Here is a 27,450-nt window from a genome sequence, read left to right on the forward strand (position 1 = left end):
CCCAGAACCACCAAAAAAAAAAAAAAATTAAATTGGAGAAATTACACTTTCTGATTTCAAAGTTTACTACAAAGCCACAGTATAAATAATAACCTTTTGCAACTCAGTAGACCCTGTTTCAAAATAAAAAATAAAAATAAATAAGGCTGAGGGTTTATCTCAGAGATAGAATGCCCCTGGGTTCCATCCCCATTACTACAATAAGTAAATAATAAAAAATAAAAACTTGTGTATCAAGGGAAAGAATATTTGTGAATTGTTTACCTGGTATGGGATTAGTATCCAGAATATAGTAAGAAATTTATACAACTTAGCTCTAAAAGAAAACACGCATGTCAATTTAAAAATGGGATAAGTAGTCGGGCGTGGTGGCGCACGCTTGTAATCCCAGCATTCAGGAGGCTGAGACAGGAGGATTGTGGTTCGTGGACAGCCTCCGCAACTTAGTGAGACCCATTTCAAAATAAAGAATAAAAAAATAGGGCTAAGGGTATAACTTGGAGGTCAAATGCACCTGGGTTCCAACCTCAGACCTGCGCCCCCCCCCCAAAAAAGGAAAAAGTACTTAAACAGCCATTTCTTTCAAAGAAGATAAACAAATGGCCAAGAAGCACATGAAAAGATGCTTAACATAGTAAGACAGCAGGGATATAATCAAGCGCCACAACGATATACCCCTTTACAACCACCCGAAAGCCAGTAATTCAAAAAACAAACAAAAGAGGAAAACTAGTATTAAGAAGTATGTGCAAAGCTGCGTTGCTGATGGGAATGCAAAACTCGTGTGGTCACTAGAAAAGTTAGGCAGCTCTGCAAAGAGTTAAGTGCTGAATTTGACAAGGCAGAGAAATTCTACTTCTAAGTGTATTTACAGGACAGCTCAAAATAGGGACTTGAACAGATACTTATTCATTGATGTTTAAACAACATCACTGAGCCCGGCGTGGTGGCGCATGGTGGCGCATGCTTGTAATCCCCGCGCTTGGGAGGCGGAGACAGGAGGATCACATAGGTTCGAAGCCAGCCTCAGCTACTGAGTGAGGCTCTCGGCAACTTAGTGAGACCCTGTTTCCAAATAAAGTATAAAATAGGTCTGGGAGTATAGCCCAGAGGTAGAAAGCCCCTGGGTTCTACCCCCAGTACCACCATAAACAAACAAACAAACAAACAAACAACATCATTTCATATAGCCCAAAGGAAGAAACAACCCAAGTGTCCACCAAAAGAAGAACTAAACTGGGCAGGGTGGTGCACACCTGTAATCCCAGTATTTGAGAGGCCAAGACAGGAGGATGGCAAGTTCTAGTCCAGCCTCAGCAACTTAGCAAGACCCTGTTTCAAAATAAAAAATAAAACAGTAGTGGGAGAACAGCTCAGAAGTAGAATGCCCCTAAGTTCAATCTCCAGTACCACCTCCTCAAAAAAGAAAAACACTAATAATCAAAAGTGGTATATCCATATAATTAAATAGTATTCAACCATAAAACCACAAAAGGACTAATTCTAGATCCCTCCACTTCTGTGAGGTATATAGAATTTGACAAACCTATAGAGCCAGAAAGCAAAAAAGAGATTGCCAGGGGCCAGGGGAAGTGGGAAATGGGGAATTGCTGCTTAATGGGAAGCCTCCTGCTTAGGATAATAAAAAAAAAATTCTACAAAGAGACAGTGGTGCTGGCAGCACAACACTGTGCAGGTATCTAACACCTCCAAGCTACATCGAGAAACGTGGTTAACGTGGCATGTTTTACATTATGTGTATTTAGAACAAGGAAAAGCACAATAGAAAACAACACCTGGGTATAAGGCTGCACACTTATAATCCCAGTACTTGGGAGGCTATGATAGGAGGGACCTCAGGGTTTAAACCCTATGTAAATATAAATAAATAAAAACAGCTGGGGGGTGTGGCTCAGAGAGAGTGCCCTGGGTTAAGTCCTCAGTACTCCTCTGCTCAAAGGAGAAAGACTACTAGTGTTTCATTAAGGAACATCATTAGGGCTTGGATGTAGCCCAGGGCAAGGCACTTGCCTTGCAAGTACAACACCTTGGGTCCAAACTCCAGTACCAAGAAGAAGACAAGGAAAAAAAGTCACCAATAAAATAAATAAGCTTAGAATGAGAGAGAGAGAGAGAGAGAGAGAGACAGACAGACAGACAGACAGACAGACAGACAGACAGACAGACCTGATATGGCCAAAAAAGCCTTGCAGGAATATCTCAGTGGAAGACAACAATAGCTCATCTAAAGAATGAAGCAAGAGAAGGAGAAGCTGAGAAAGTTCTTTTCACTAGTATTAAGTGTGAAATGAATATCCCATAATAATAGTGCCACCATAATCAGACTCTGCCCTAACTTCATCCGGCCAAGAAAGGTCAGAGCTCTGTTTAACCGGCTTTACAAAAAGAATGCAACCATTTCAACAGTTTTTCTTTTGACTCTCAAAATAAAAAATAAATATCAAGGAGTGCACATCCTTCACGCAGTAGAGATAAGCAATCAAAAGAGAGAAATACGCTTTCCAAAATTTAGCTTCCCTGCCTGGAAATGACTGGCACCGGGAACAGTCACCCCGCCTAGAGCTCGGCGTATCGCTGGCAGATGTAAGCAGTGACGGGCAACCGGCTGACCCCGGAGCTGGTGTAATTTCAATAGCGTCCCCAGCCTTGAAAACGACTTTAGGGTAACTTCTCTCACTGGGAGCTGGGGAATGACTTTCCCACCTAAGAATATAAAAGACTTTCTCTCTCTGTTTTAGCAGCAGCAAAGGACTACAAAAATGAACAAATCATTTGCCTCCATTTCCTGGAGACAGACATTTGGTTTGATAAGTAAACAAAAAGTAATTTACACTCAAAAGACCACGGGGATGGATCTAAACAGTTCTGATTTCCTCCATCGGGCCTGGAGGGGGTGTAATTTATAATAGTCCACTTAGAGCTGTAACAACTGCTTTTCAAAACTCGACATTGATTCATGAAAATGAACATACGGCCTCTCTGTGCAGCGTAAACCCTCACAGCCTCGGGCAAATGTTGATAAAAATGTAGTGCAGGGCTTGCAGGAGCGTGTGTGAAAGACGGCAATTACAACAGCGTTTAACCCAATCTATTGCTCATCAGCAAAGTGTTTAGCACTGGAGTTAGACCCAGACAGGCTGACATGTCAGCCATTTAACTGTCCCCTCCAGCGATTACACTCTCCCAACCCAGGAGTGTCAAATTAAAACAACTACACATCGACTTCTCGCTTCTGTAAGCATTAAGAGGTGATTGACAGCTTGGGCTGCAACCAGCCTGCCATTATCACCGGTCCCTCTCTGCCTTTCTGCTCTTAAGCCTGGAGTGTCTCCTTAGGAATGTTCTTAGAGGACACCAAAGAATGGCAGGGCTTTGCCACTGGAGTCCATCTAACGAAGAGGAGCCCTATTTTGCATATAAGCAGTTACCGGTAACTCTTAAAAAACTGAGTTGAGTCTGGGCGTGGTGGTGCACACTTGTAATCCCTGCTCTTGGGAGGCAGAGACAGGAGGATCACACAGGTTCGAAGCCAGCCGCCCTGGCTTAAGAGACCCTGTTTTTTTTTTTTTTTTTTTTAAAAAAAAAACAACCTTAAAATAGATCTGGGAGTGTAGCCCAGAGATAGAAGGGCTTCCAGAAACCCCAGTACCACCAAAAAAAAAATTGAGTTAAAAATTAATTATTTGCCACTTTCAAATATAAAAAGTAAGCTGGGCGTGGTGGCACATGCTTGTAATTCCAGCATTTGGGAGGCTGAGACTGGAGGATCGTGGTTCGCGAACAGCCTCAGCTACTTAGTGAGGCCCTCCGCAACTCAGTGAGACCCTGTTTCAAAATAAAGAATAAGCCGGGCGTGGTGGCGCACGCTTGTAATCCCTGGGCTTGGGAGGCGGAGACAGGAGGATCTTTCAGAGCCAGCCTTGCTGGTTTAAGAGACCCTGTTTCTACATAAAAAGTAAAAAAAAAAAAATAGGTCTGGGAGTATAGCCCATGGGAGTGTATCCTGGAGGTAGAAGGGCTTCCAGGAACCCCACTACCACCAAAAAAATAAAAATAAAAAATAAAAAATTTTGCTGGGTGTGTAGCTTGGAGGTCAAAAACAAATATAAAAACTAGCTGGGAGTGGTGGCGCACAGTTGTAATCCCAGAGCTTGGGAGGCTGAGCCAGGAGGATCACGCAGGTTCGAAGCCAGCCTCAGCTACTTAGTGAGGCTCTCAGCAACTTAGTGAGACCCTGCTTCCAAATAATGTATAAAATAAGTCTGGGAGGATAGCCGGAAGGTAGAAAGGTCCCTGGGTTCCACCCTCAGTACCACAAACACAGACACACACACACACACACACACACACACACACACACACACACACACATATACTAGCCACTTCCAATTAGAAATACAGAAAATTAGGCCAGTTGTGCTGATGCATGCTTGTAATCCCAGTACTTGGAAGGCTGAGACAGGAGGATCTCAGGTTCAAGTCTAGCCTCAGCTACTTAGTGAGGCCCTCTGCAACTTAGTGAGACTATTTCAAAATAAAGAATAAAAACTAGGGCTGGGAGGGTAGCTTAGTGTCCCTGCATTCAGTCTCCATTACCTCAAAAAAAAAAAAAAAAAAAAAAGGAAGATTAGCCAGTCTTATATACACTGTAATTCTCATTGTTCTCTATGAATTCTGATTTTGGAAGGATTACCTTTCCTTATTTTCATGTTGTCTTTTATCTTTGTGCTGGAAGGGGAGTAGAGAAAAGGTATAAACAAGTAAACAAAAGTTAAAAAAAAAAACAATCAGTGATGGGGCAAATCATCACTGGGCAACTTCATAGGTGTGTGCTTCAAATCCAACACTCAGTGTCTGATGTTCTCTGATGCTCACAGATAAAGATGACAAGCAGTGTCAAGAAGCCTTTTTTGTTTATTGCCACAATCAAATGTCTTTCTCTTTCTCTCTCTGTACTGGGGATCGAACCTGGGGCATTCTACCTGCAAGCGACACAGCCAGCTCTTTTGATTTATTTTTTTTGTTTAGAATCAGGGTCTTGCTAGGTTGCTGAGCCTCTTGCTCATTGCTTGTCTCAAACCTGCAATCTTCCTTTCTCAGCCTCCCAAGTACTGGGATCAGAAGTGGACGTGCCACCAGGCTCAGCCATATGCCAAACTTTAACCTTTCTGCCATTTTCCCCCTTGGTGCCAGTAGGGGAAAAGACAGTCTTGTCCACAAAGGGTGCTGGGAACACTGAACACCCACAGGCAAAAGAACAAAGCTGGATCCTCACCTAACACCATATGCAAACGCTAGCTCAACTGGACCACACGTCAAGAGCTAACACTAGAAAACTCTTTAAAAAGAAAACAGAGTGAAACGTTTCATGACCATGGATTTTGCAATAATTTCTTGGTTATGACACCAAAAGCATAGACAAGCGATGAACAGTAAGTTAATGACTTAATTAAAAAAAAAAAAAAAAACGGTTGCCGGGCGTGGTGGCGCACCCTTGTAATCCCCACGCTTGGGAGGAGGAGATAGGAGGATCGCACAGGTTCGAAGCCAGCCGTGCTGGCTTAAGAGACCCTGTTTCCAAACAAAAAGTATGAAATAGGTCTGGGAGTGTAGCCTGAAGGTAGAAGGGCTTCCAGGAACCCCAGTACCACCAAAAACAAACAAACAAACAAACACCTGCTGTTGCATCAAAGGATACAGTGAACCGAGAGAAGAGGCGACCCATACAGAATGAGAGAAGACGCATGCCGATCCAATCGTGTGCTGCATGGGGATGAGCAGTACTTTCCCCGTCTTGGTTTTAATGTCAGCGATCCTCGCCAAGTCCCCCAAGGCGCCCATGCTGCCCCAAGGCTAGTTTTCCACCCTGGGCAAGTATTATCATTCTTGGACTGAGATCAACCAAGTTTTACTTTAGTTACTCACCTCCATCTATTTAAAAAACAAAAATAAAAAAACACACGCACATGCGGTTTGGGTCCAGGATCAGCTGGTCTGTCAGCATTCACTCAGCGAGCGCGTCAGTGGCACCTCCTCACCCCGGCACGTTATTTGAACAAAGGCTAAGTTTCCTACCACAGCTAGACTTTTAAAATGGTATTTGTTGAAAGTTAATGTTCTTGTGTCCATGCCTTTGTTCTCAGCTTTAATCACTGAGCTGCCCCTTCTTGTCACTATAAAACTCCAAAACTGCTGTCAAATGAACTTTCTATGATGAAGGAAATGTTCTCTCTTCTGCACTATCCAATTCATTCAAATTTTAAATATCCCTATGTGGCCAGTAGGTACTTCTTGGTGGATCAGATACAAGACACTGGACTATAGGCAGGAGTTTCAGTCCTAGAGGTGAAGGTTAACTGCTCCTGAGCAACAAGTCAGGAGAGCCGAGATCACCCGGAGCTTGTCCGTCTGCTTTATGCTGCTATCACAGAATACCCGAGACCTGTAATTTATAATGAACAGAAATGGATCTGGCTCACAGTTCTGGAGCATGGTGCCTGCATCTGTCAAGGGCCTTCCTGCTACGTTATCTATGGCAGAAGGCAAAGGGGCAAGTGCAGGAGACAGAGAATGGGAAGAGAGCTCATCTTTTTATCAGGAGCCATTTCCTGCAATAACTAACTCTCGGGTACCCCTTCTCAATGCTGTTATAACGGCAATTACAGTTCAGCCTAATTTAAGGAGCTGTTCAAACCACAGCACTGCTGTGTCATCTCTTCTTTTAGATCAGAAATTTGCTCTAAAATAATCAATGATTTTTGCTCCACCTATCTGTGGTATCATAGAAACATACTTTGTCTTTGTGTCTACTTCCAGGCACAATTCTAAAACTCTTGGCATTCCCTGAGTGTTTGGGTGATGGGAGCCTCTTCTGTTCTAATGAGATGACTCTTGGTGGGCCCTAGAGGGCTTCAGGATGCTCTGGCTGGACTGCCAGGAAGACCAAGGCTTGCTTAGAAGATTGGAACTCTCAGAAGGCACCGAAGTCCTGTGCTCCAACCTCCACCTACTTCTGGTACTTTGTCCCATGTTTCTCTCTTGGCTGCTCCTGATTCCCTGAAACAATTTGCCAGGAAAACTGGCAAAGATTCATTCATAGCAGTTGAGTAGAGTTAAACTGTTAAATGTTATGAAGAGTGCTTCAAGGACAAAGATGGCAAGGAACCAGCAATGCTTTTTTCTAAATTCAGATAGATGAGGGAGGGAAACCAAGTTGGGGGAGGGGAGAGAAAGAGCAATAATCTGGAAAAGAAGAATGTGCACCTTCTTTGAAAAAGTCCCTGGCTCTGGGGATCTGATCACAGCTGAGGGCCTGACAGGAGCTGGCTAAGCATGTCAGAAAGTGAGAGAGGAGAGTGGTCAGCAATCTTCTGTACACACTCATCCACACAATCCTGGCATAGTCCTCCTATTTCCTAAGAATCTCATCAAGAAGAGGAGAGACATGGCCAGGCACTGGTGGCCCACATCAAATCCCAACAGCTCCAAAGGCTAAGAAAGGAGGGTCAAAAATTGGAGGCCAGCTGGGTATGGTGGCCCACCCGCGTAATCCCAGAATTCGGGAGGCTGAGACAGGAGGATCGCAGTTCACAGACAGCCTCAGCTACTTAGTGAGGCCCTTTGCAACTCAGTGAGACCCTGTTTCAAAATAAAGAATAAAATATAGGGCTAGAGGTGTCACTCAGAGGTAGAATGCCCCAGACTTCCGTTTCCAGTATTGCAAAAAAAGAAAGAAGAAGAAAAAAAAAAAACAAACATGAGGCCATCCTGGGCAACTCAGTGAGTCTGGTCTCAAAATAAAAAAGAAAAAGGGATGGAGATGTAGCTTAGTGGTAGTGCAACCCTGGGTTAAATTGTAGTGCTAGACACACACAAGGAGGAGAGGGGGAGGGGAGGGAGAGGGGGAGAAGAGAGACTTGAATACAGGGAACCCTTCAGTATTATGGACTGAACTGTGCCCCCCTCCCCGGATGCTGAAGTCCTACATCCCAGAAGACTAAATGTATAGATAGGACCTTTAAGAAGAGAGACCAGACCTCTCTCCACATACGCGCAGAGGCTCTGTGAGGTCACAGCAAGAAGACAGCAGTCTATACCACAGGGCAGGCCTTACCAGAAGCCAGCCCTGAGAGCACCTGGATCTTGGACTTCCAGTCTCTAGAACTATGAGAAAATAAATTTTTATTAGAATTATCCAGTTTGTCATAGTTTGTTATGACAGCCCAAGCTGCCTAACACAAATAGTAACAGCAAAAAATCAAGAGAAGAGCACAACCTGGATTGCTTAAGGTCCATATGTACCACATTCCTCTCATTTCATACACTGGCTCTATTCATTATACACATTCCTGTGTTCAGTTGAAAGCGCTAGAGACTTAAAATGAGATGAAATACGTCTTTCATTTAAGAAAATCTTGTGGTTTTTCTGGGTCTTGCAGTCGTTTTTGAATTCAGACTAAACCCAGCACCTCCATACAATGGAATGTTATCTGGCCATAAGAAGAATGAAACTCCAATACAGGCTGCAACATGGATGAGCCTTGAAAACATTAAGCAACATGGAAGAAAGCAGACACAAAAAGCCACATATTGTCTAGCTCCATTTGTGTAAAATCCAGAACAAGCTAACTCAGAGACACAGAAAGTAGACCAGTGGTTTCCAGGGGCTGGAGGAGAGAAATGGAGAGTTATTGCTAATGCAAATGGGGATTATTTCTTAGGATCGCGGTTGTGAAACCGGAGATGTGATGGTTTCGCAGCTCTGTCAATTACTAAAAACTAAATAAGGGTGAATCTTATGGTATGTGAGTTATATCTCAATAAAGCTGCAATAAACAAACCAATCAGGCTCATCCAACTTCTATAGACATACAAGTAACAAAGCTGTAGCATGCCTGGGAAAGCCTCAGATCTGGAGAATTCAACACCAGAGTTTGGCTCTAATCCTGCTTCCTCTAGCTGGAGAAGGAACCCTCCCTTTGGCTTATGCAGAAGACCTCAACCAAATCTTCCATAAGGTCAAGCCATCTAGGCACAACCACAGGCCATGCCAAACCCTGCGGAGGCTAAGGGGCAAGGCTACTCTATCAGGAAGGAGAGTGGCCCCAAGTCTCTGCTGGCGTAGTGACCACTGCAGCCGTGCCCAGTCACAATCCATCTCCTAGAGCATACAGCAAGGTCCAGAGACACAATTAACACTCAATGAGTTTATTGCTTCTTTGTTGACTAAGAGATATTCCCAGAATTAAGGACAGAGATACTAGAACTGGCCCTGCAGCACAATGCCACTATTATGCCCAGAAAAACTATAGAGGGACAACTGAACAATTTCCATTTTGATTCCGAGTGTTGGTGGTTTATTTTTCACTTGCTGTTTTTCTATTGTGTCTAACTATAAAATATGAAAAATTATGATTCTCTTCTCTCTTAACAGTTCTGAAGAAATAAAACAGTTAAAATGGGCAAGGATAAATTTTGATCCAGAAATGTTTTCCTGAGAAACCCCTGAAATGACTTCGACTAAGAAACTGTTGCAAGCAGGATGGGCGCCACCTCTTGGACTCTTCTTGCAGAAATAAAAATGAAGCCACTCTTAAACTTCTGGACATGCTTAAGGAAGGCTCTGCTCTAGCAGTCTACTCTCCTTTCTGCCTCTCTACCCCAGGGCAGTCCAGGAAAGACATTCCTGTACCACCAGGTGGCCAGATGTAGGCAATGAAAGCACAGAATGCCTAATTAAGTTTAAACTTCAAAAACAACAAATAATTTTTATATTAAATTTTTACATTAAGAGCCGGGTATGGTGGCGCACACTTGTAATCCCAGCATTCGGGAGGCTGAGACCGGAGGATCGCGGTTCGCGGACAGCCTCAGCTACTTTGTGAGGCCCTCTGCAACTCAGTGAGACCCTGTCTCAAAATAAAGAATACAAAATAGGGCAGGGGGTGTAGCTCAGAGGTCGAATGCCTCTGGGTTCCATCCCCAAACCCGCAAAAAACAAATTACATAAAATGTTTTTTCTTATTAAAAATTTAAATTTAACTGGGTAGCCTATGTTTCATTTCAAAATCCTTAAGAAGTGATTACATCTGGTGTCCCAATCACAGAGGCCAAAGTGGGACACTGGCTGACTTGGGGCCATTCTCTACTGCCTAGGGGGTGAAAGCCCATGGGAGGCTGCTGGCTCCTCTGTGTCCCTAGGAGACAACACTATATTCATGGTGGCTTTCTGCTGCTGCTGCTGCTTCAAGAAGCTCAGATGGGGAACCATCCATCAATCTCAAGTACGAAGACATTGCAACTAAGGAAACAAGCAGAAAAAGCAAAGGGTATACCGAGAAAGCCATGTTTACCTCAACAGAGTGGGGGAAAAACCCCTCACCCAGACATGAAGCAGGTGTAAATGGTGGCGATACCCTGGAGTCAACAGGGAGCCAGGTGTGCAAAGGCCACAGAATGGTTCCCTAACACTCCTGCTACACTAAACAGAGAATTTAGAAATATGTGTTACGCGGATGATCCTGGGACTGCAGACCCTGCTGTTATCTCTGAATATTATTTTTTTATGAAGCTCATTTTTAATACCAGCGCTTTTAGGGTGAATGTAAATAAACCTGATCATGCAATAAATCCAGCGTGCTCTTTTATTTTGCAGATTTAAGCTAAAACACCATAAATCTCTTCTTGGAAGCAGCATCTTTCAAGATAACGGAGACAGCACCAGGATTTTTGATACCCACTAAAAAAAAAAAAATAAACGGTAAATAAGCAACTGCATGCAGAGCCCTCCCCGAGTGCTCAGTGGGACAGATAAGTTGCTCCACAGCGGGCACATTCGGGCCAGTGGGGTACCATCTTTTTGTCCTCAAATAAAAGGGGCATTCTGGTATACAACAATAACGCAAGGGGAAAAAGTTCTTTGGGTTTGCAAGAAAGGATGTTAAACACAATCATTTTACACACAGCAAGATCAAACCTGCTTTTACACTGAAATAACCATCCACTGTGCTTGCCCCCCAAAAGTCCATCTGCGCTCATTTCAAAGAACAACAGTCTGGAAGGTACATAAAACCTGGTCACCATTCTTCACACCAGAGGCCCATCTGGAACCTGACCCCAGATACACTGTATACCCTGCGTATACGTGCACGATGGGACGTATATGCCTCTCTATATAAATATAAATACATATAAAGCTAACTTTCAGTGTTCAGAAAACAAAAGCTATCCCCATATAACAGCCAAATTCTGACATAACTCAATGTGGACACCTCATCTGGTGTGCACTGCACTCATTCCTAGTGTAAACCCCGCCGCGCCGGGCAATGATATACTGTAATGTCACATCGCAATCTGGATTTACTATAAAGGGCCGCTGACGAGCTTCAGAGCAGTAAACATTGCAGCGAGGTGTATTTCACACCGAGCTGGTTTTTATGAAGAACACTTCACCGCCCAGGCACGGCACCTGGGTGATGGATGGTGAAAGATGCATGGCAAGCTTCATCATTGTTTGTAAATCTTAACTGTTCCTGCTCACTAACTCTGGAGGCAATTTCCAAAGACAGCGGCCGACAGAAGGACAGCACAGCTCTCCTGAAGGTTATTCAAGTTGTACTTGGCCTGGGCCGTGCCTCTGAAGAGCCGAGCAGGGAAAATGAACTCCGGAGTTGCTCCTTTCCATGCCCGAGGAAAGGCACGGAGGCCCCGCAGGTTCAAATGCATTCAGAGGAAGAACTTGAAGAACTCCTGGGAGTGGAGATGCTCAATGCTCCAACCTGAGAGGCCACTGTCATCTCCAAGTGAGGCCCTGCGAACACCGGTTCACAGGGGTATTTTTTTTTTTTTGGGGGGGGGAGGTACAGGAGACTGAAAAGGGTGCTCTATCACTAAGCTATACTCCCACCCCCTTTGAAATTTTTTTTATTTTGAAACAGGGTCTCACAAAGTTGCTGAGGCTGTCTCAAACTTGCAATCCTCCTGTGTCAGCCTCCCAAGGATCGGGACTACAAGTATGTGCCAGGTTCTCCAAGATTTTCTTTCCTGGGTGAGAAGGGCCACAGGCAAACTGACAAGGTGTGCTGTGCCCACAGAGTTGCCTTGTGCACTGAATCGATTGCTTCCAAAGAAAACGGTAAAGATGTACAAAGTCATGGTAAGCCATTGACAGACTCGATGGAGATAAATTAGTATTTTCCTTCAGAATTATCTAGGGAAGATTTTCTAGCCTTCTATTTATGCTAAGTTAAAAATAAAATAACAAGCAGTGTTATGTGCCCACTTGTTTATGATAGAAGAAAAAGAGTAACTTTTTTTCCCCCTGGTGGTATTGGGATTGAAGCCAGGGACATTCTACCTCTGAGCTACACCTGGGCCCTATTTTATTATTTTTGAAACAGGGTCTCACTAAGTTGGGGATGGCCTCACTAAGTTGCTGAGGCTGGCTAGGAACCTGTGATTCTCTTATCTCAGCCTCCCAAGTACTGGAATTACAAGTGTGGGCCACCATGTCCAGTTTTAAGTAGTGACTATTTAAAAGAAACCTGATAGCCGGGCGTGGTGGCACAGGCTTGTAATTCCTGCACTTGGGAGGCCGAGACAGGAGGATCGCACGGGTTCAAAGGCAGCCCCAGCTAGCTTACGAGATCCTGTTTCCAAATAAAATATAAAATAGGTCTGGAAGTGAACCCCAGGGGTAGAAGGTCCCTGGGGTCCATCCCCAGTACCACACACACACACACAAAAAAAAAAAAAAACCACCTGATGTTGTTTCTATTTGACTTATAATTTTATTTGTTTGTTTGTTTTGCGGTACTGGGGATGGAACAGGGGCATTCTACCCTCTCAGCCCTATTTTTATTCTGTATTTTGAAACAGGGTCTCAGTGAGTTGCAAAGGGCCTCACTAAGTAGCTGAGGCTATCACGATCCTCTTGTCTTAGCCTCCTGAATGCTGGGATTACAAGTGTGCACCACCACGCCCAGCTTGACTTATAATTTTAATCAAATAGCTAGTTATCTTATACCTGCTCTCATCAAACATGAACATTTGTACTTGATTCTCTCCTGTTAAACAAAATGAAAATTCAAATGTAACCGTAAAATTCAAAGGTAACCACAAAATTCAAAGTGTCTTACTGTGCCTGTCAAGTCATAAAGGTGTAAAGAAAACTGTCATACCTGACGTGCTGGTAGGTTTCAGGCTGCTCTTGAGTTTTTGCTGACATCAGTATACCACAGAGACATCCCTAGATGGGGAGTTTCTGCATGAGCCTTGTGCTAAGGGGCTGGGTTTGGGAGCCCCTTTACAGAAAAAAGAAACAAATACCACTGCAGTCATGTTTTTAGCCTCAGGAGACAGAACATATCCAAGTTCACTCACAACCTTATTCACAACATCCTTGAAAATATTTCAAACATGAAAGCCCCAGACTATAGGCTGGTGAGACCTTGGACAAATTCCATCATCCTCCAGCCTCAGCGGCTCCACCTGGTACGTGGAAACCAGGACCCTGTCCTCCTCCCTGCTTCTCAGCCATGTCTCTGTGCCTCAGCATCCTCATCTGTAAAGGGGAGATACTGACATCATGAGAAGTAAGCCATACCCATAGAGTGCACAGGGCAGCATCTAACAGTCATTGAAGAGATACACAAGTGTCTATAAAGGAAGGAAAAGTAAGTGCAGGAAAGGAAAGGAAGAACAAAGCACAGGGAGAGGTCTGAGCTCGCATGCTGGCTCTTCCTGGTAAACATTACAGCCCAGACTCAGAGGAAGCCACACATTCTGCCTGCACCTCTGCCAAGTATGAATACTGACTCAGCCCCTCCAGGGCCTCTTGTCGGGCATATCCTTTATCTAAAACCAGTCTCATATAAAGAATTAAGTCATGGTGGCACACACCTAGTTTTCCCAGTACCTGTGAGGCTGAGACGGGAGGATCATAGGTTCGAGGGCAGCCTAAGCAATGCAGTACAAATCTCAGTAACCTAGCGAGATGCTGTTTCTTAACAAAAAAATAATAAGGGCTGAAGGTGTAGCTCAGAGGTAGAATACCCCTAGGTTTAATCCCCAGGACCTATCACAGAATTAAGTCCTTAAAATTTGCATTTTCCAAAAGAAAGATTCCACATGACATAAACCATGTGGGGTTTGGCAGCTGCGGCCATTTTGCCTGTGTCTGATTTATTTCACTGAGCACTTTGCTGGAATGCCTAACTTCCAAGCCAGAAGAACCCAATACAAAGCTGGCTTCGTATTCATTCTAGAGACAGGAACCCTGGGCAGTCCTCGGAGGGCACAGCTCGATGCCACATCCCCAAAACACAGAGCTGGCCCTCCTTGTGTGGGGATTACAAGTGTGCGCCACCACACCCAGCCACCCTGAGGATTCTTGCTGAAGTGCTGCATTTGACTGAACCCTCCTCCTTACTCGGGAGGCTGGCCTCACGGAGGCAGCCCCTGGGAGGTGCCTGCTATTCCTACGCGAGGCATTGGTGACAGCCTTGTCAAAAGGCAGCATCTTACAGAGAAGATGTGGGAAGCCCACAGGCTCTCAATCTTGCCCACAAGCTTGTCATGGAGAAAGAAAAGTTTAAGAAAAGACAGAACTTTGCTTGCCCTGATTAAACAGCTCGTGGGTGTTTCTAGGACCTGCTGGTGCCCTGCCTCCCTGGTTGTTTTCCTTTGTATTCCCTATAAAGAAAGCACCAGTGAGCTTTCCTTAGCAAAAATATGAGTGATATGTTTAAAATGAATCTTCATAGCTTCCATTTCTAAATGTTTATTATATTACTTAAAATTAGTAGCTGTATCTTCCTCATTCAGCTGACCATGATGTCTAATGAATTTTGAGAATCACAATACACACATGCTCAGTTCCATCAGGCTCTGGTTAGGTTGAAACTAAGTCCTGCTGAATGATTGCCTCAGGCAACATCCTCACCGCTATAATCCAAATCGACTGGCCACACAACCTAGAGGAAGGGCGATCTATTTGCTCAGTTTTTGGTTATTCTGGGTTGAGTTCCTGTGCAGCTAGGGCCTGAAGTTCGGGCCTGGCAGGATGTGTAGAGAACGTGCAAAGCTCACATTACAGAGGCCAGAAGCAGGGAGAATGTGAGCAAGCAAAGGGGATTCATAGACACAGCACAATCCCCAAGTCCACACGCTCAGGGATCCATCTTCTCTAGCTACATCCCCGGGGAAATCAGGTTATCACCCAGGTAAATCTACCACATTGCAACCCACCTGACTTAACACTACACCTGAGCTCAGGGGACTTCTAGACCTGACCATCACAAAGACTGTAGCTGCTTCCATTTGTACAGCCTCCTGCTAGGCACCTGCTGGTGTATAAAGACACATTGAACAGTGAAAAGACTTCACACAAGAACAGAACTGTCACCATGTTTTTACAAAATTCTTACGTGAACCATACACAAAAACAGATAAAGGCATTATTGCTTTCTATTTTCCAGAAGGGAGGATTGAAGCTCGAAGGCATGAACTAAGCAGCCTACTATCAGGCCAAAGTCAGTAATCTGAGCAGCTCTTCTCCTGGAGGGAGAGGCAGCCCTTCCCTGCCCTGGCTCCACAGTCCTGGCCAGTGAGTGCCCCACTCCTTCTCTGCTCACAGCTAACGCTGAGAATAAAAAGGTCATGTAAGGAAAATGAAAATGGGTTTACCAGCCCAGTGCTCTTTTCTTTGAAACTTAGCAACTGATAAATCATTCCTGGAAGTGTCAAGTATGAATTAAACCCAACATTTCCTAAATGTTGCATAAAACACACTCGATTTCCTTGAAGCCGGGCAGGACGAGGGTCAGTGTTTTTCTCTCCTTCAGGCTTGCCACAACTCAGGGCAGAGCCCACACTCCACAAAAGCAAGATCAGACTACATGCTCCATTCTCCCTCCTGTCTGAGCCAAAACTCGGAAATAGTTCTAGAAATCTCTTTCTCCCTTACAGAATGAACTGCCCGGAGCACCATCCTCACCCATGCAGGAAGACGTGCAAACCACCTGCATACCGGGCATCATCCATCCTGATGACACCCACTTCTAGAGTCAGCCTCAGCGCCAATATCTGCACCCTCCTGCAACAAGTGAGGAAACTGAGGCACTAAGCAGGGTGCCTGGTAGTCCAGAGGCTACACTCATGGCCCATTCAGACTCCAAGCCCAGAATGTTCTACTACCCCACAAAGGAAGAGGTAGAATGTGGCCTCCTCACAGCAAAGGCAGTGCGGGCATCCTGGGTCATGAGCAAGGTGCCCTGGGGGTGCTTCCAGCTGCGGCACTGTCTCTGTGTCCACACCTGCAATGTAACCTCTTTCTACAAAGTCCAACTCTGAAGTGCAACTTGAAGCAGGTCCATTTGCTGGGGCGACGACTTAGGCATCTTGTGTGTAGGCATGGCAACTGTGGAGGAAGGACCTATTAGCTAAATTGGACACTTCTAGAGAGTCAGTGGCCTACAACACCGCAAAAGTTGAATGGATCCAAAATGTCCCACTTGGGAGTACTTATGTTGCAGAAGGAGCTCGAGGCTTCCAACTCAGAGAGGCCCTTCCCCGGATCTGGCACTCTGACCTCTCCACTTGGCCTCGAAAAGCTGCCCGCATCCTCTGCGTGTTAAGTGAATAATACACGAAAACCCTGAGACTTAGCAGAACCTCATTCATGTTTCTCTCTAGGAAAAGCACAGGTTGAATGTGAAGGAAGGGCGAAGTGTGGGAGCCTGTGTCTTACAGTCCGGAGAAGCCAAAAAAGCAAAGAAACAGGAGGCACCACTTCTCACATGCAAACTGAGGGCAAAATAGACAAGATCTAAGTGCCTTCATCTTTGCTTTATTAAATCTAATCCATGTTGCAGATATTAACCAGCCATGTACACCAAGGACTTTAACTGGGGAATCCAACTGACAGAGAGAAAATGTTACCTACCTACAGACATATTATCTCTGCTCTTGGAACAGTAAACAGCATCCTCAGGCCCATACTAGCCTGCAGCCCTCGCTCTGGAGATCACTGTCCTCAGTCCACCCTCTTCCTACCCAGGGACACTGCCATAGCAACTGTGCCCTCACACAGCGGCTGTATCAGCACAGGTTCCCTCAACTGAGTCCTCACTCCCAGCAGCAGACAGACAGACAAACAGACACTCTCCTCTAGTGACTGCCCCATCACTACTTCCTGTATGGCAAAGCTCAACAGTCTATACCTGCTACCCCCTTTTGCTTCTGAATATACATTCCAGCTTTGGTCCCCACCTCCCCACCACGTGGCCACTCGGCAAGGCCACCTGTCATTTCTACCTGGCAACAGCTGATGGCTGATTTCAGGGCTCATCTCATTGGACCTGTCCCCATTGTTTAGCTCTGTTCACTGAAATACACTCTTTCTGCGGCTTTCAAGACATCACTCCCCTGAAGTTTCCCTCCTGCCTCCAAGGGGGCTCTTCATTTCTCTCTCCATTGCTGGTCCTCCCCCTCCACCCCAGCTCTGAGCCAGGAGTTTCTCGGGCTTGGGCCTTGGTTCTTTTCTCTATGTGATGTCATTATAATGAGTTCAGATAACATCCATGTACTGAACTATCAACTTCTCACTTCCCCAGGGATATTTTCTCTCAACTTTAGACTGCATAAACCCAACTCCCATTTGATGATCCATCTGGACCGACTCCTGAACACCTTAAATCTAACAGGTGAAAAAATTGTCTCCTAGGGTCTACGCCCTGGGTTCAATTATTAGAATCTCAAAAAAAGAAAAACACTCCCAATTCCACAAATCTACTTTTCCCATGTTTTTAACCTGAATAAACAGAAAACAACAGTCTTCTACTCAGGTAAAAAAACAAACAACAACAACAACAAAAAAAAAAACAACCATGACATCATCCTTCACTCCTTTTTCTGTTGTATCCCAAACCCATCAGCAAGTCTTGGTTCTAGCTTCAAAATATATCCAGAATTCAGCAATTTTCTATCACTACCATAACCCCACATTAAGCCATTATTGGTTTTTTTTTTGCCAGAATTATTGCAAGGCCTTCTAATTGGTCTCCCTATTTCTACCTTTATAACCTACAGATGATTGTGTGTGTGTGTGTCTGTCTGTCTGTTTAGGGGGGTAGTTGGGGAATAAAAGCATTCTATCTTTGTACTACATCCTTGGTGCTATTTTTATTTGAAAACAAGGTCTTTGTAAGTTGTTGAGAACCTCACTAAGTTTCTGAGACTGGCCTTGAACCTGTGATCTCCCTGTCTCAGCCTCCCATGTACTGGGATTACAGGTGTGCACCACCATGCTCGGTTCCTATCCATCCTTAAACAATTATGAGTGCTCTTTATAAACCACATGTAGAGCATGCCGAACTTTGCCAAAACCCTTACAGTGGCTTCTCATCTCACTTGAAATAAAAGCCAAAGTGCTTGCAATGGCTTCTGAAGTCTGATGTAACCCAGCTATTATCTCTCTCATCAACCCCTGACACTTTCAGGATATAGAAAGGAGAGAAATTGGTGACGGTGCACATCTTTTTTTCTTGCACAAAGAAAAACACAAAACAGAAGCAATGTGGTGAAAGGAAAACTTCTACATTCTTATTTCCATGTTGCAAATTTTAGCAAAACCAGAGGAAAACAGAACTTGGGCTCATTTGTTTAGATGCCAAAAAGAAGCTAAGCTTTATCTTTAAAGGAAATGAAGAAACATGGATTTAATGCACAAATTTATACTCAAGAATTTAAAGAAACAGTAAGTCTATTTAAAATATAGCTCTTCAAATACTTTAGAAGTCCTCACTTGGAATAATTGGCATACTATTTTGAAATTTTAATTTGCTTGTTTGTTTGTTTATTGCAGCAGTGAGGATTGAACCCAGGGGGATTCCACCCCCGAGGTACACCCCCAGCACCATTTTATTTTTTATTTTTAAACAGAATCTCAGTAAATTTCAGAGGTCCTCACTAAGTAGCTGAGGCTGACTTACAAACCTGTGATCCTCCCGTCTCAGCCTCCTAAGTACTGGGATTCCAAGTGTGTATCACCATACCCGGCTATAACTTAACTTATTTAAGAAAGCCATCAATGAAAGCAAATCAAATTAACCTAGATAGGGCTGCTGCATGGTTCAGCAGCCAGACTTTGTCAGTTTCTCACAAATGAGTATAAAGCTGTCCCCACCCCACCCACCACCTCCTGCCCCTTCTTAGCTCCACGTACCAAGGGGCCTTACTTAGCCCAAAGTGCTCTCCATTGTGTCAAGGATGAAGAGACAGTGAGGAGCCCTTGTTCCCAAAGATGTCAGGGTTGCAGCACTTGTTTCCTAGGCACACTTTTCCCTTCCCTTTTCCATCTGTTCTGTATAAATTTGGACTGTACCCCAAGATGGCACACATTTACAAGTTACAAAGACACATTTCTTTAAAAAAAAATCAGCTGGGACTTGAATTTTCTGTTAATTCCATTTCTTCATAATAATTCCAAAGTAGATATGACTGAGATTCTACCCTAGCTCTTCCGGGCCAGCTTCCTCATCTCTGCAGCTTGAGCTCCTGACTATTTGTTAGTCATCTGCCCTTCTAGTCTCTGGCTTTCTAGTAGCCTTTCCCTGTGAGCCCCGGCACCCCTGGCCCTGCTTTCCTGGGCTGTAACCTCTTTCCTTCTGAGTTGCCTCCTTTGCGGCCATAAATTCAAATGCCTACTGCCCCTCTTCAGATCTGTTCTTCTCTGCTCTAATAAATTGCCTCTAATATTTTTGTCTTACTGCCCTGCTCTAAATTTACACCTTTGTCTCAAGAACGCCCGTGCTTCTAAAAATATTCCATTATTCCTTGAGTAAGAAGTTCAGTCAATTTCTTCCTGCAAGTGGGTTTCATTCCTAATTTTCTAAATGAACAAAGGTTTAACTACTTCATCCTCAGACTGTACACTGGTTCTCTCTGACAAGCAATGAGGTTGGCTCCTGACCTTTCATGTTTTATTCCCTTATAGGCATTCTAACTTAAAAAGGTACCCAGCTCATTCATTTGCTCAACCAACAAGTGGTAACAGAAGTCATCATTGCAGATAAAAGGTCTTATGAGCTGTGCCCTCTGTCCTTAGGAACTTTTAATTCAGATAATATATTCTTTTTGCGGTATTTGGGATGGAACCCAGAAGCATTCTATCTCCGAGCTACACCCACAGCCCAATTTTTTAGTCTTTATTTTCAAACAGGGTCTCACTGAGTTGTAAAAGGCCTTGCTAAGTAGTAGCTGAGGCTGTTCGTGAACCTGGATCCTCCTGTCTCAGCCTCCCAAATGCTGGGATTACAAGTGTGCTCCACCACGCCCGGCTTTAATTCAGATAATATATATATATATATATGCAGAAAGACCATATGGGAATACAAGCTATAGTCTAAATGTTTATAAGGCAGAGGTGTACTTGTCCACTTCTTGGAGGGTGATTATTAATAAAAATAAGGATGTAATTGGTAATGTGTAGTTCAGTCTCTAGAGCTCAAACTGACCAATTCCAATGACCAATATATTACATATTAATGAAAGTGGTTTTTTTATTTTAGTGTTTTAAATAAAGCACAACCCACCCAGCTTTTAAAGATTTTATCATTCTCAATTTAGAAATTAAAGCATGGTTCTAATTCTTATTCTGTAAACATTGGCTCTGCAAAGGAATGTGTTCTCTATAGAGCTCTGACCTCTTCCAATCCACGTACTGCTGACCTGACTTCCACAACTGTGCCTGCTCCTCACTTTCCTAAATCAAATGATGATGCATAAAATAAAGAACTTAAAAACAGCACGTGGAAACACAGCAGCCATAAAAGACCTGCCTATCACCACAGCATACGTGTTAGGGAGAAGGTTAAAAGCGAAGTTGAGGAATTGTGTATTTCAGACTGCTTTGGTTCATTAAACAGTCATTTTTCATTTGAAGGCCATTATATCAGAGTTATTTGCATTGCTACTGCATAAGCTCTAAGATCAACTGTATTAAAATGTTTTATTGTTATTTTATCCCCCTCAAAGATGAATACACCTTCAGTTTTAAAATAAACAAGTACTTAGTGTACAGAAGTTTACTTTGAAAAACAAACAAACAAACAAACAAACAAACAAACAAAGGAGCCTGGATGTGAGCCACACTTAAAGTGGCCCCTTGAACTGAGGATGGAACCAGCGGAACAGTCCCCGTCTCGCATGTGCAAGGCCCTGGGTTTGACCCCGGCACCTCCAATAGCAACAGCAGCAATAAAACGTGCCCCTGTGTTTCACTGCTCCTCCATAAAATATACTTTTAGCTTCTGAATGGAAGTTTCTCGTCTAATTGTTGTTACTCTTGAAGGTATTCAGAAAATATATTAAAAACCAAGCAAAACAAGTCAGGCATAGTGTTGCATGCCTATCATTCCCAGTACTCGGGAGGCTGAGACAGAGACTGTAGGTTCGAGGCCATTTTTGGCAACTTAGGGAGACCCTGTTTCAAGGTAAAAAAAAAAATAAAAAGGGCTGGGGGTGTGGCTCAGTAGTAAAGTGTACGTGGGTTCAATCCCCTGCACCATCAAAAAAAAAAAAAAAGGCAAAGCAAGTCCGTTGCTAAATACCTTCAGACATACGAACCTGAGTAGCATCCACAGTAAACTTTTCAACAGCTCCTAACAGACAAGGGGCCTCCTGTTGGCTGTGCTCCCTCTCCCCACACCAAAGCCCATCTGTAAGCAGACACCTACCGCTGGCTTTGGCTTCCGCGTAGGAAGGACCATCGTCAAAGGTGAAGATCTGGGACACGCTCTGGCCCAGGTAGGAGGGAGGCCCGTAGTAAGAATGCATCCTGTACTGGGAGCTCACTGCATGGCGGTTCTCCGAGTTTTTCATCTGCTTAAGAAACACAGAGGAACACAATGAGACCAAAGTTCCATTTCACAATGATCACAAACAGAATTAGGACTGTGCATCCTCGAGGAGCCTTTTCTAACTTGGGGTCCCATCAAAAGGACTCCACAAACTCCCTCTGGTTCCATGTTACTCAGTTAGCAAGTACCTACGAGAGCAGGGAAGTGGAGAGGGGAAGGCAGTACTCCAGACCCGCCACGAGGCTGCCCAACTCGATGACACTGGAAGTCAGTGACTGAACCTCTTCGAAAAAAAAGCATCTGACCTTGGCTACCTTGCACTGTTCCAGTATGGAAAGTATCTTTAAAAAGGTTGTGAGGTGATAACGTGCAACCGTGCACAAGCCTAGGCTGAGGTCACCAGTGGGACTCGAGCTGGCCCCTGCTGCAGCGCCCATTCCCACCTCGTCCTGTCTGGGACCTAGATCCTGCGGAAGGCAATGGAGTGGGGAAGGGGAGGCAGCACGGAGGTACAAGCTGCCCCACCTGCCCCTCTGGCAGCAGTGACAGCTGACATGTGGGACTGGCAGTCATGTGTTTTTCTGGAAACCAGACCCTGCCTTTGGGACCATGAAGAGCTTTTATGTAAGAAGCAATTCTATGAAGCTTCCTGGCTTCTCGGTCAAAGTTCAGGAGATGTGACCTGATGCCATGGAAAATCTAGCTTCGGTTTTTCTTACTCTTCTGATGATTGTGGGAGGGCTACGGGCACAAACATCTAGAACTGCTATGAACCCTGAGCCATATACTAAGCCACCAACTCGTGATCCTATTTCACGGCAAAAACAGAGCTGAACTTCAACAATATACACTGCTTTTTAAAAGTTAAATTTGATGTTAAGAGTGGTGGCACAAGCCGGGTGTGGTGGCGCACGCTTGTAATCCCCGTGCTTGGGAGGCGGAGACAGGAGGATCACGCAGGTTCGAAGCCAGGCGCGCTGGCTTAAGAGACCCTGTTTCCAAATAAAATATGAAAAAGTAAGTCTGGGAGTGAAGCCCAGAGGTAGAAGAGTTCCATCCCCAGTACCAAAAGAGTGGCGGCACAGACCTGTAATAGATCTGTAATCCCAGTATATGGGAGGCTGAGATAAGAGGATCACAGGTTCAAGATCAACCTCATCACAAGATTCTGTTTCAAAACCGAAAATAAAAAGGGCTGAGGTATAGCTCAGGTATAGAATGCCTCTGGGTTCAACCCCCAGTATCACAATTAAATTGGGATGGTATTCACTAGTTTTTGATATTAGGAATCCAGGGCTTTGGATATGCTAGGCAAGTGGTCTACCACTGAGACACACTCTAGCCTCATGGATGGAATCCACTTTTATTTATTTATTTTTTTTAGTGGTGCATCTCGCAGAAACATTTATTTGTGTCACACAGTAAATGGCACTTATACGAAGGCATAGCGATGCTCGGTGCTCCCATCTAACACGGCGTCTTTCAATGTACTGGCAGACTGAAGTTTCCTCTAATGTGTACTCAAGTCAGCTGGCTAATGATGACCATGAGCAGGAGCAGGACTTTTCAATGCTTTACTTCTTTTATCAGCACTCCTGATTTTATAAATGATGAAGCTCATCAGCCCCATTCCCATCCAAATCTCCTGGTTAACCTGGGTGCAGTAGGGCTTCATAGGGACCCAGATTTTTTTAGTAATGGTTTGAAACATCTTGGCAGGACCAACCGCTCGGGCCGCGGCGGACCCCCGGACAACTCGGAAAAAGGTCAGCGAGAGTCTGGAATCCACTTTTAAATAAAAGTCATTCTTTAGTTGGGCATGATGGCGCATGCTTGTAATCCCAACCCTTGGGAGGCTGAGACAGGAGGATCACACAGGTTCAAAGCCAGCCTCAGCTACTGAGTGAGGCTCTCAGCAACTCAGTGAGACCCTGTTTCCAAATAAAAGTATAAAATAGATCTGGGAGTATAGCCCGGAGGTAGAAAGTCCCTGGGTTCTACCTTCAGTACCACCAAAATAAATAAATAAATAAATAAATAAATAAATAAATAAATAAATAAATGTCATTCCAAGGGAATGTAGAAGATATACAAATTTTAATCAGAATTAAGAAACTTTCAAAATCATGTATATTAATCAAATGTTACTTGATAAAAGAAACAGCACTAACTTGACAGACCCTGGAAGATAAAATTAGGTACTGTGCTTTCTTAAGATTTTCTATAAATATCTAAATTCCTTTCCCCCAACCACACCTTTTTTGATGGTGGTGGTACTGGTACTGGGGATTGAACCCAGGGGTACTCTACCACCTAGTAGATGGAGCTACATCCCCAACCTTTTTTAAATTTTGAGATAGGGTTGACCTTGTGGTCCTCCTGCCAAATCCTCCCAAGTACTGGAGTTACAGGTATGTGCATCCACTGTACTGCCTTGAATATTTAAATTCTGACAATTTCCCAGGTCACCTTAGTCTAAGTGTATTTTTAATATTATTGAAATTCTTGGTGGAAAGGCTTAAGTCCCTGATTTTTGCATACTCTGAGATACTCAAAAGGTCCATTTTTTTTAATGCTCCCAGTTCAAATGTGTGTTCTGAGTGGTGAATTTTCAAACCGTGAAGACGCAGAGAGGACTCCGTTACAGGTGACTGGCTATTCCTTTCTAGGGAGGTTTACCTGGGCAGGTTCCCCTTATCTTTTCTGTTTTGTTTTGTTTTCCGGTACTGAGGATGGGACCCAGAGGCATTCTACCTCCAAGCTATACCCCTAGCCCTATTTTTTTAATCTTTATTTTACTTTTTAAATTATTATTATTATTATTTTTTTTTTTTTTTTTTTTTTTTTGGTGGTACTGGGGGTGGAACCCAGAGGCTTTCTACCTCCGGACTATACTCCAAGACCTTTTTTATATTTCATTTGGAAACAGGGTCTCACTAAGTTGCTGAGAGCCTCACTAAGTAGCTGAGGCTGGCTACGAACCTGCACGATCCTCCTGTTTTAGCCTCCCAAGCGCGGGGATTACAAGCGTGCGCCACCACGCCCGACTTAATCTTTATTTTAAAACAGAGTCTCACTGAGTTGCAAAGGGCCTCACTAAGTAGCTGAGGCTGTCGGCAAACCACTTTCCTCCTATCTAAGACTCCCAAATGCTGGGATTACAAGTCTGCACCATTATGCCTGGCTTCTAGTTTGTTTTTCAAAGCAGATACAGTGACATTTCTTCTATGTCAAGCAATTAAGTTTCATTTTCTACCATCATACAAATCTTTACTAAATAAAAAGTCAAGAAAACTGAACTTAGAAAAGAGCCAAAGAAAAAGACCTGGTTGCCACCCAATGAGACACCCAGGTCGGGAGGGCCCATCAGGAAGACATGAAATCAAGGAAGGAGGAGACCAATCGACAGCAGCACTTTACAATGCAAGCCCAGTTCTCCGCTGGATTGGAGCTTCCCAGGCCTCCCTTAACAGGCATACAAGTGGCCTGGAGATCTGCTAAATGAAGACTCTGATGCAGAGTCTGGGTGGTGCCTGATTGTCTGACAAGTTCCAGAGATGCCAATTCTGCCCCTCACACTGGTTACAGAGTTCTAATAAATAATCCTTTTACTCAAACCTAGTAGCCCAGGACCAAAGAAAAAACTTCTTTAAAAAAAAGAATTAGCCAGGTGTGGTGGCACACACTTACAATCCCAGTACTTGGGAGGCTGAGACAGGAGGATCACAGGTTGAAAGACACCCTCAGCATCCACCTAACAAGACCCTGTTTTAAAATAAAAATAAGCCGGGTGTGGTGGCGCACGCTTGTAATCCCCACATTTGGGAGGCCGAGACCTGGAGGATCACGGTTCGCGGACAGCCTCAGCTACTTAGCTGCAACTCAGTGAGACCCAGTTTCAAGATAAAGAATAAAAAAGTAGGGCAGGGGGTGTAGTTTGGAGGTCAAATGCCCCTGGGTTCCATCCCCAGACCTGCAAAAAAAGAAAAGAAAAGAAAAGTAAAATAGGGCTGAAGGTATAGCTTGGAGGTAGAATTCTCCTGGGTTCTATTCCCAATGCCATCAATCAATCAATTAATTAATAAATAAATACAATTTTTTGTGGCGTTGGGGATGGAACTTAGGAGCATTCTATACCCCCAGCCCTACTTTTTATTCTTTATTTTGAAATAGGGTCTCACTGAGTGGCAAAGGGCTTCACTAAGCTGTCTGTGAACCGCGATCCTCCTGTCTCAGCCTCCTGAATGCTGGAATTACAAGCATGCACCACCACTCCAGGCTGAATAAATATTTTTATAAAAACTCTTTAGCAATTGTTTATAACCACCAAGGTTCCAATGGAACTAGGAGAGGTTGAAATTATGTAAACAGTAATTACTTTGAGTTTATGATTTTCCTTTTTTATCTGCAAAATCCCCCCCGAAGTTCTCAGATTTTTCTCCAAGGCTCTCCTGCCTTCTGGAAGTGCTGCAGTGTTAACAGCAAATGTAAGCACACTTGAAGAACCAAGTCAGTAGCACAGTGTCCGCTGGGAGCACTGCCTTCTAAGTCCAGAGGGTCCTGGAATGAATAACGGGAGCCGGGTGTGGTGGGGCACGCTTATAATCCCAGCATTCTGGAGGCTGAGGCAGAAAGACTGTGGTTCACGGACAGCCTCAGCTACTTAGTGAGGCCCTTTGCAATTCAGTGAGACCCTGTTTCAAAAATAAAAGACTAAAAAATAGGACTAGGAATGTAGCTCGGAGGTAAAACGCCCCTGGGTTCCATCCCCAGTACTTTAAAAAAAATAAAAAAGTGGGGCTCCCTACTCCCTCAAGAAAGCCTTGTCAATTTCCCTGTGTACAAGGCAACCCACAGGACCCTTCTGTTATAAAACTTTCTGTCAATCTTTTTTAAATGTTTGACAAATGTTCACTGTAAGTCCACAGCAGAGTCAGCAAAATTTTTACTGAGAATGTCCAAAGAGTAAATATGTTAGGCCTTACAAACCAGAAGACATCTAGGCAGTTGGCAAATGAATGGGTGTGGCTATGTTTCATTAAACTTTGTTTGAAGCGGGGCGTGGTGGCGGAGGCTTGTAATCCCTGTGCTTGGGAGGCGAGACAGGAGGATCGCGCTGGTTCAAAGCCAGCCTCACAGGCTTAAGAGACCCTGTTTCCAAATTTTAAAAAATTAAATTTAATTTAATTAAAAACACACACACACACACACACACACACACACACACACGTCTGGGAGTGTAGCCCGGAGGTAGAAGGGTTTCCAGGAATCCCAGTACCACCAAAATAAATAAACAAAAAAACAAACAAACAAAACCACTTTGTATGGAAATGTGTGCTAGTTCTCAACCTTGGCACTCACTGAAATAAGGGAGAAGAGACCCAGCACTGAGGTCTTGGCTTTGCTCCAAGAAAATCTGATTTAACTGGTCTGGGATTTGGCCTACGCTGTGGGTGTTTCCAAAGCTCCCCACGTAATTCTAAATATCACCAAAATAAAGAAACAATGCTCTAAAATTATCAACATATTGCCATACACTCAAGAAGTATGAGATCCTAACATCTCCTATATT

General features: G+C 44.1%; 2 protein-coding genes across 2 annotated transcripts in view; both read right to left on the bottom strand.

Annotated features, from left to right (window-relative positions):
* The window catches only part of DMRT1 (doublesex and mab-3 related transcription factor 1), a gene marked incomplete at both ends in the record, with an annotated part of 126,576 nt that overhangs the window by 27,347 nt on the left and 71,779 nt on the right, over positions 1–27,450 (bottom strand). The window contains one exon of the mRNA XM_080708610.1: positions 21,756–21,900. Coding sequence (XP_080564736.1) covers positions 21,756–21,900 — 145 coding nt within the window. The remainder of the gene's footprint in view (positions 1–21,755; positions 21,901–27,450) is intronic.
* Positions 23,413–23,589, bottom strand: LOC308271934 (ATP synthase subunit ATP5MJ, mitochondrial-like; the record flags this gene model as incomplete). Its single annotated transcript, XM_080708611.1, has 1 exon — positions 23,413–23,589. The coding sequence occupies one exon, from the start codon at positions 23,587–23,589 to the stop codon at positions 23,413–23,415; it is 177 nt and encodes a 58-aa protein (XP_080564737.1).

This window comes from Muscardinus avellanarius (assembly GCF_963383645.1).
Source record: "Muscardinus avellanarius genome assembly, chromosome: 13".
Classification (NCBI taxonomy): domain Eukaryota; kingdom Metazoa; phylum Chordata; class Mammalia; order Rodentia; family Gliridae; genus Muscardinus; species Muscardinus avellanarius.